The sequence below is a fragment of the Python bivittatus genome, unplaced genomic scaffold, assembly GCF_059951505.1.
Source record: "Python bivittatus isolate LINGU-HERP-01145 unplaced genomic scaffold, Pbiv_v1 ctg000580_np1212, whole genome shotgun sequence".
Lineage (NCBI taxonomy): Eukaryota > Metazoa > Chordata > Lepidosauria > Squamata > Pythonidae > Python > Python bivittatus.
Window position 1 is genome coordinate 25417132 of NW_028277087.1, and position 9530 is coordinate 25426661.

The 9530-nt window shown below is 37.9% G+C and overlaps 1 protein-coding gene and 1 long non-coding RNA gene across 2 annotated transcripts in view; one reads left to right on the forward strand and one right to left on the reverse strand.

Annotated features, from left to right (window-relative positions):
* TDRD9 (tudor domain containing 9) overlaps positions 1-368 on the reverse strand; it is an 89983-nt gene extending 89615 nt beyond the window's left edge. The window contains exon 1 of the mRNA XM_088149915.1: positions 214-368. Within this exon, the coding sequence (XP_088006041.1) occupies positions 214-368 (155 nt within the window). The remainder of the gene's footprint in view (positions 1-213) is intronic.
* A 3866-nt stretch (positions 369-4234) lies between these two features.
* On the forward strand, positions 4235-9169 carry LOC103056224 (uncharacterized). Its single transcript, XR_455929.4, has 4 exons — positions 4235-4347; positions 5711-5825; positions 7392-7436; positions 8989-9169. It is a non-coding gene; the product is annotated as an uncharacterized LOC103056224 (long non-coding RNA).
* The last annotated feature ends 361 nt before the right edge of the window (positions 9170-9530 follow it).

Sequence of the window (9530 nt, forward strand, 5' to 3'; positions counted from 1 at the left end):
CTAAGGTGGAAAACAAAGCATGCTTGATAATATTGGAAGAATTTGTGCATGGGAGAAATCCATCCCCTTGATGACCGAAGAGGCTTTATTTACACCACTCAACAGTGAAGAACCTGAAGCAGTTTTAGACCTTTCCAAGCAGCTTATACTATAAACCATGCACTCGATAGAGGACCAGCATCAAATTTTTGCTGTAGGTCCCGGGCTACTTACACACGAGCAGCAGGCGCCTGCTCTTGAACACTTCCATCAAGGTGAGGAGCAAACCCAGCAGGCCGGAATTCACTCCCCAGGAATTCCACCCCAGTGACCGCTTTGCCAATTGTGAACCAATCGTTGATCTGATCTACGGTGAGTTTTCGCAACATGGCTCAACCTCAACAAGCCGCTAACAAAGGAAACCATCCAGCCCTCCGCCAAGCGCTGAACTAATTAGTGGGATCCGCCCGCCTTACAGCCACGTGCGCAATTCGACCCCGAGATTCTGCAAATAGTGAGCGAGGCTGCAACTGCTTGCCTGCTTCCCAAGCTACGCTTTCTGGTTAGTTCGATTTTGGCTTCTTAGTCTGGCAACTACTGTATCTCCTATGCACACCTACTTGGGAGTAAGACGCACTGAAAATAAGGAGCTTTATTTCCGAGAAGCGCGCAGGATTGCGCTTGGAAGCAATTTCGATTGTATTCAGTGGCGTTTAGGAAGAGTATAGACAGTCAACGGTATACACTATCGCAGTCTTACAGGGAAAGCACATGCGAGTGCGGAATGGGTTAGGTTTGCATGTAATCCATAATTACTTTAACCCAGTTTTCTGGGTTTTAATAATATACTGAACCATAGAGTATATGGTTAGGTTCACTCAACACACTAGACTAAAATGTGATAGGCTGCTTAGTGATATGATGCATTGTGAATTTACTCAGCATAAAGTTAATTCAGGGTTGCAGTCTAGATCACACCTATTAGATTCAATTCATACTGTGATCAGTGGTAAGTGAATTCCAATTAACTGCATACAATTGCAGTTGGCTTGTGCAACACATTAATTCATGATTAACTGAGCTATAGTTTATGTAGTTAACCCAAGTGGCTGCATTTGCACAACTCAACCATACACCAACTGTACCAGGTGTGTTCTCACAGCATACTGAGCCATCAACTAGCAAATCGCATTTTAGCCTCATTTGATCTCTCAGAGCTCCTAGCCAGGAATTCTGGAATTTGTTATCCCAAGCAGGATTACAACCTCTGGCTTTAGAGCCTACACTGCACATTTGATAGGGTTAGAGGGAGCTTTGCACTGGGGTGGGAGGAGGCCATCTGTGACATCATGCAGTGCACCCTGACAATTGACAGGGAAGTTTGCAAGATTCTCGTTCCTACTGCACCATGCAGGCCAAGAAATGTCAGGCTGTTTTTAAACCCAGGTTTAGCCCTCATTTGAAAAAAAAACACCCCAACTACTGTTTAAAAAGAACCCACGCAACATCCAGCAGCATTACAGGGCTGCACTGTGAAATAGGATTCTGTCTCTTCATTCAACCCCTGCCTACTGTTAGGCTGATCTCACTTTCAAAAGCCAAGTTGATAAGTCTTACCAGCTTGGAAACCTAATGGGTACAGGGGAAGTAAGACTTGAAAAAAGAGTTTCCTCCTGCCATAGGCCAAACCACCCTGAACGACTGTCCAGGGCTCCCAATGTGAAAGTTGCCCAATAGGAGCTGATATGACCCCCTCCAGGAATCACATGTGCATGGTGCTAATGGAATGGTTGGCGAAGCATGTCAGATTGAATCAACTACAAAAAATGTGTCAGGATACTAACACCACTGCAACTAAGTAGATTTAAGTCTGTCTCAGGTATGAGTTGGGGATCAGATGAAAGTAATGACATGAGGACACAACAGAAAAAGAGGTTGTCAGGGCATGTTTACATTGCACGTAGATGGTATTTTTTGGGTGGTATTTTCAGGTTGCTGACTAGGCAAATGGGTAGCTCTGGTCCTAAAATATGGAGGGTGTAATGTTAGGGAGGGCTGACCTAGCATACTGCGTGAACCCAGTTCCCCCTCATTTTTTTTTTAGAAACCCAGAAAGTCATCAGTTACCTGCCAGTAGCAGAAATAATTTAGCTATTAAAGCAATTAGTTTAAATATATTTGCAGTGGTAGAGCATGTAAATAAGTCACACGTGTCTCCAAAGACACACTGGCAAGATTATCAGAAAGCAAGCTGCAGAATTCAGCAGGAGTTACTTTGATATAAACAAGGTTGCACTTTGTTTTGTAATTCTTAGACTGTGTTCATCTACAAACTAGCAGTTTAACTGCAAACTAACAAGCCCACATTTGTGTGAACATAGCCTTAAAGCTACAATCATAAAGATGCAAACAAGCACACTTCCATTGGAAAAACCTGTGTTTAATTAGTACTACAGCTGTTCCACTGTAATTATTTGTTCTAGGGAAGTTTATAAAAGTGATCAGGCATCCCAGTTTATAGCTAGATTTACACAAAATGCTACACTAAAATGTTGGCTAGCTTGCAGTTTAGCATGTGATACAAACCCAGTTAAAATAATGAACTATGGTTCAGTCAATCATGGGTTAGTGTTTTGTAATGAATACAGCTTAATAGCGCATTTCAAAAATAATGGTCTTTGGAATTTCACTAAATCTCTAGAACTGCATTCCATAAAGCCCCTTTAGTAAGATCCAGATTACAGTTTAAAATGTAGTCTTCCTATCATTCTGTTGTTAACTATCAGGATTTAATACAAGCCTCAAACTATCTCAGCAACATGTCTCAACAGCTGAAATAAATTCAGCAGATGTGACTCTCCCTCTTGTGTAGTAGTTCACCTGCCAAACCAGACATCCTGCAACCTGTCAGATCTGTCACTAACCTGCAGATTTATGATAAAGACAAGCTCTTGCACAGATAAATTGACAAGTATAGCAAGTGGGTTGAAGAGATTTATTAATCTGCATTTCATTTTATGTGTGCTTATGAAGAGGTAAATCCCACTGAGAGTCAAGTTGCGTATCATTTTAAAGATGATGTGCATCTCTGTAAGTGTTGTGTATTCTAAGCAACGTTGTCCAACCTGGTGCCTTCCAGATGTGCTGGACAATCCTAGCCATCTCAAAAGCAGCATGGGCCATGGCAGTTAACCGGGATGAGTTATTCTGCCATATTAAATATTGAGAATGGTATGGGATGGTGGAATAAAAATGGCATTTAGTTTATGAAGGATTGAATTCAGTCTTTCTCACCCTGATGCCTTTTAGCTGGGTTGGACTGAAGCTCTCATCATTTTCCTTTTACCTATTAATTTCCAATAAACCAGGATGTAACCAAGTTGAAGACTGGATTCTTCTAATCCTAACAACAATACTGTACGCAATTTGTTATGAAGAAAGTGCTATTTTGTGGTCATCCCACGTTGTAAGAACCAAGCCTGCAATTCTTAATGTGTGAACACTGAATGATCTTTACAAAAATGTTAACCACTGCTATGCCTGTTTAATAAGCACACTTCTACGATGAGTCACCTGTATTTGAGGAACACACAACATATTGTACTTTGAGAGAATAAGGGTAATTAAGGTAGCAATCCTGTACATTCTTACCTGGGAATAAATTTTATTGAAATCAGTATGGCTTACTCTTGTACTTGGATTATTAAATGTAAGCCGAAACAAGCTACGATTCCATGCATATTTTTTGGAGGAGTGTCACACTGAACATAAGAATATCATCCGAGGAAAATCAAGACGGCTTGGTCCATCGTGAATCACCACGGATAGAGCAGATTATACAAAGCGTTAGCCACGTGGACAGCCCGATCCTATGCAAGTCGACTCAAAATAAAGCGTCAATTAATTAAATCCACATATTAGCTTCCATAGTATTTCAACCTCCCTTGGACATAACCTATTGCATTTGGCAGGCTTATTTTCTTCTATGCACTGAATCTTACTGAAATCACAAATGTATTTCCTAAACAAAACTGGCAGTTAACGCTCCTCCCCGTGGAGAAAGAGAAAGCAACAGGGCTTCCTTGCATATCGGTGTCTGTGCCTCGAATTGCATCTTTTACTCGGAAGGACTGAAATCTCCAGAAAACAAACCAGACCCAGATTTCTTCGGTATTCTCTCCCTTTGAGGAGCAGGAAGCGCCTGTTTAGCGTGATCCTCCTGGACAGGGGGTGCTGTAGGCGGCGAAAAGCGGATGAGGCGGCGTTCTAGGCAGAAACTGCTTCCGTACCCAGCAATCCCTGCGGCATTCTTACCTTCTGGTTATCCGTTTGTGACCTTTCTTCCTTGGTGCTTCTCTGACTTCGAAGGTGGGTTCGGTCTTGTCTTCTGGGACTAGCGGGGTTGCCTAACGGATTTTTTAAATCTTTTCCTGTCTGTGCTTGCAACCCTGATGGCAGCGCTCCATCGTGCGCCTTGAGGGTCTCCCGGTCATTTGAGGTCGTAATTAACGCTCCGAATTCCCGAAGGCTACCGGGATGGGTCTGAGGAGCACAAAGACAAGTCAGAGGCCAGTCCCGGCTGTTATGATAGCTGGGGAAGGATTGGGAGTACTGTATAGAGAAAGAGGTGTTGGGGGACTTGCTACCCCACTTACACCCGAGTCCTACCTTGTAGAAGGAGAGCTGTGTTAGTCCACGATGCCAAAAACTCAGGAGTCTAGTAGCATCTTCTCCAACTAACAGATGCTATTAAAAGATATAAGCTTTTCTGAGCTGTAGCTCACTTCCAGGTCCTACCTGTATCTTTTAAAAAGTGATCCCTGGATAAGCAGTCCTAGAGTACAGTATATCAAATTCATTGCCACAGGAGGTAGAAACTGCTACCAGCTTCGATTGCCCTTTTTCTTTTCTCTTTGGGAAAAAGTTGTACAAATTGAGATGGGATCCCTAAATGAAGCTGTTATAGAAACTGATACAGATTGGTGTTGCCAGCGTTGTATACAGATGTGTTGTATTTTGATTCCAGTCATGGAGAAGTCTGGTGTAGTGTATTGGGTGGTAAAATAATGTATTAAGCTGCTTCATCCTGAACCTTTGTACATGAACTGGATACCATTTGCTAGGCTAGAGAAACAAATGTTGTAATAAGGGTGGGCTCTTGGTTTCATGCTCGATTTGTGGATTTTTAAAGGCTTGTAGTTGATCGCTGTGGCAAACAAGGTACAAAGGCTCCATCTCTGGCATCAGGCTCTCAAACAGCTGTTTTCAGCTAGAAAGAATTGTGCTAGATGGAGAACATGTGCAATACAGTTCCACTAGCTGATCTCACTGCAGGGAGATGGTCATGTATTAGCTAAAGCTTTTCATAGGAATGTTCTGGACTCATCTTGATTATAGTGGTCTGTTAGCATCTGATGTTTCACTGTGTTACAACTCTTAATGCTGCAGTAACAAAATGTTCAGCAAAGTTGTAAGAGTTTCCACAATGTATACTTAAAAGCAAATGCTACAAAACACTAAATACAAAGAAAGAATTATGCTTGGTTTTCTTAAGAATGTAGTTAACAGTTCTTTGCTGAAAGCAAAGGCTTTCAGTTGTGAGTCTCCTCTATGTGTATCCCACTTGGGACTTCTGTATTTCTTTTTCAATTTTTTTTTCAAAAACAGGAACTATAATTAATGCCAAGCACTGGTTTACTTTGAAATACTGTTGTTTTGTTCCAACTTACAGATGCTGCTTAATATTTCAAAGTTGTGGACTATGTATAAACCTTCAAAAGAATTTCAGCCTATCCTGATTTCTGCAATTTTTACTGGATACATTTTTTACAAAATTGAATTTGGAGGTAAATTTTATATGCTTGATTTCTGGAACTGCAGTTACAGATGTAATTTTGGATTTCGACAAACTACATTGATTTGGGATAGAGGACAAATAAAATTATGATAGTCAGCTATTGAATGATTAAATTTTAGCTTCCATATAATCAACTTTCATTTAGTTGGATACAAATAATAAATAATATACTGTACAATAATTATATTAATATAATTTTTATTATCATGGAGAAATATAATTTTTATTATCATGGAGAAATCAAAAGGGATTCTTGATTGATCTGTGGCCTGACAAACTGTTCCCAAATTTGCACTGAGGCTTCTTTCCTTAAGTTTGATTGCATCAAAGTAACTTAAGTACAGTAAAAGATGTGCATTCCATTTGATTTACAGTGCATCTTTAGTAGACTGTGAATAGACCAAATTTTCCTCTTATAAAAGATTAACAGATCTTCCCAGTTTGCCTTATGCTATATTCATTGCATAGATATTTGTTACATTATCATACAACTTAATCAATTGTGTATATTGGTCAACATTAATCAGGAATTACTTTTTCTATTATATAAAATAAATCAATAAAATAAAAGTGATAATGTGATATTAGGATGTTCCTGATCCTTTTCTTAAAAAATGCAGATGTTGACTACAACACATCAGCTATCTACTGCTGGAAAACATGCATAGATTTATTCTTCTGGTGCTGTATAATAATTTTTAGCAAAATTATCCACAATTCTTAATGTCTTGATAGGTTTCAAGAACACCATCTGCAGCCTTGATACAAAGGATTTCTGTGGATTTTAGCCCAAAAATATGACAATAGCAGAGCAAGCCCAAGCCATGTGAATTAACATTCTAACTCCTGAATTTCATTTTTAGTACTGAATGGTGGTGATTGCAGCCAACCCTTATTAAACATTACCTGAAGTATTCAAACAAAAGAAAATTTTCTCACTTTAAAATCTAAAGAAAACAATTCATGGATATTAAATTTGTCCCAAATTTTGCAAAAATATCAATTTCATCTCATTTCTTCAAATTCTTATAAAAATGGGTTACTGGTTTTGGAGCTAATATATATTCTTCAACAGTCTGTAATAAATATGGAATTTCAAAGCATTAGTGACATCAATATCAAAATATCCAAATAAATTGTTAAATTGAATAAATAACCAAGAAGCAATGAAAGGTAATTCAAATGTTCACTGAAATTCCTTGATAGAGATTTTTAAAAGTATGTTTAGCATTCCTATTTACAAAATCTCTCCCCAGTGTGGTATAGTATAGTCTTATGCATGTTTTTCCTGAAAGTTCCAGTCCCAGGTATTTGTGTATCATACACGTACCCTAAATTGTGAAGTAAAAGGATTAAGATTTTCTCATCTATGACTACAAAATTTCTGGTCTTAATCCAATTTACAGATTTTTTGTAATTATATTTGTCTTGAATACTCAGGTTCTTATACTGACATTTTCTTCTTCAAATATAGCTTTGTGCTGATATAGCATTATTTAAATATATTAGGAATTATTGTTTGGTCTTTTTGTAATGAAATTCATTTTACCCTTAGGTGAAAAGTCAGCAGAAAGAAGAGCAGCAGAAAAAAGGAGGAGGAGTAAGTACTAGCATAATTGGAAATGTATACATGTCTGTCACATTTATGTATTTCATTCATCTTAATTCATTAAGATTAATCTTAATGTAGAACTTGACAATGGTTCTTCATTTGTCATTGGTGCCAAATGTGTATACAGAGCTCTGAAAATAGTGCTACTTCTTCCGAATATAGGCTTTTTTTCCTGTGTATATCCATTAAGTAAGATTCAGATTTAGGGGCATGCATCTAGGCTAGCTGGGCTCCTTCTTTCCCCATGGTGGAAACTAAAATAGTATGGTATATGGAGGAGTAAGGGGTACTCCTAAAAACTGTTGGTGGCTCCTATGAATGGGTCCCCTTTCCTCTACTTAACCCATTAAACTGGATTATCCAAGACAGTTTAATATTCAGGGGATGGGTAGAAATAATCTCTTGTCAATTTGCTAGGCTAAGGGAAGCAGATGTTATAACAAGGGCAAGCTACTGATATTTTATAGGTTTTAAATCTGGATCCGGTCAATTGTGTATTAAGTTAAGTTAGTCAAAATTTTACCATCTTATCTGTATAACATTTTAAACTCTCTTTCTCACTCACATGCATATGCTTTTCTACTTTTGTGGTTTTTGTTTTTTGCAGATAATGCTATTTTTGAATAGACATTATTTTTGTTCACAATTATTTAAACTTAGTGAATAAACCATTATCTCTCACAACTCCCAGAAATACCTGGAAGAGTCTAGCTGCAATCCTAGCTGTTGCCTTGCAGCTGGTATTCACATTCTTGTGATGTAAACAGTCATAACAGTTCCACTCCAGAAAAAGCAAATCTGTTACCTGGCTGAGGCCTGTGGAAACTTTGCTACTAGATAGGAGAAGGGCTGACTATAATTGTATGGTTACTGGGTCCTTCATATGCTGGCTCTGATAGCCATGTGTTAATGAAGGGAATGGATGGAATGCAAAAGAGCTGTAGTTTATTTTAAATAAGTAATAAGAAACATTGAATATAGTGTGATTGACTCCCAAGTAAACATGCATCGCATTATGCTATTACTTTATTTAGATTGTAGCATGTTATGTATCTGCATAAAATAACACTTAGATTTGCATATCTATCCAGGTTTGATCAGGCACAATTAGCAAGAGGAATAGACTTTGGAAAATTCATAGATAGTTGTATTTTCTGTATCAGAATAATCGTAGATATTATATGCAGTCATACCAGAGGTGTCTAAAATAGTGAGCTAACTGCAACATCATATGAATGGGCTGTTCTTCCTTCCCACTGCAATCTCACATGTACATCCTAGGTCTGTTATGAAAAGTCTACATGATATTCTGGAGCAGATTTGGGGAGGAAGATTTAGAAACATTTGGTGGCATCTTTTATTCAGATGAGAAAGCACAATTATATAGTGCCCAGTGGAATGTGTCATATTATAATTGATGGATTGATTGCTGAATTTTTTCCCATCATTTTAAGTCAAGGTTACATAATTTTTCAGTAAAGTATAGGTATTTTATTAACACTGGTTTATTGTTTGTCTAATTAAGATTATGTTATTACAGGATCCAGGTCTGACCATCATTAAAACTTGCACTCTTCAGTATGAATTTGTGAACTGTCATCTTAGCTGTAAACAAGCCGAGCTACATCATGGGAAACTAATTGTTCTGTAAACAGTGTGCATCATTAGCACAGTGATAATCTGCCATCTGTCATGGACTAAATAAATGTGGTGTTCAAGAAGTGTGCTGAATATTTTATTAATGAATATAGACTTACTCTAAATATCTTTTACCCCTAGGCATGATCAATGTTTCTTTTTTAGAAATGTTCTTCACTTTTTTTTTAAATGTTGCTGTTTAATTGTCCAGCTCCCAAAATGGCATACAGTACAACATAATGACATTGTACAACATGTTTATCTAAAGTATAATACTGTATCCAGCATATTTATTTGAGGGTTCAGGTTCTAGGATATATTACAGAACTTTAGAACATAATAAAGCATATTAAAAACAGCAGGATCTACAGTAATATTATGAGACCATAAAATCTGCCAGCCAAGATAAAGTAGTTTACAATTAAAGAACCTGGGGAAAATCAA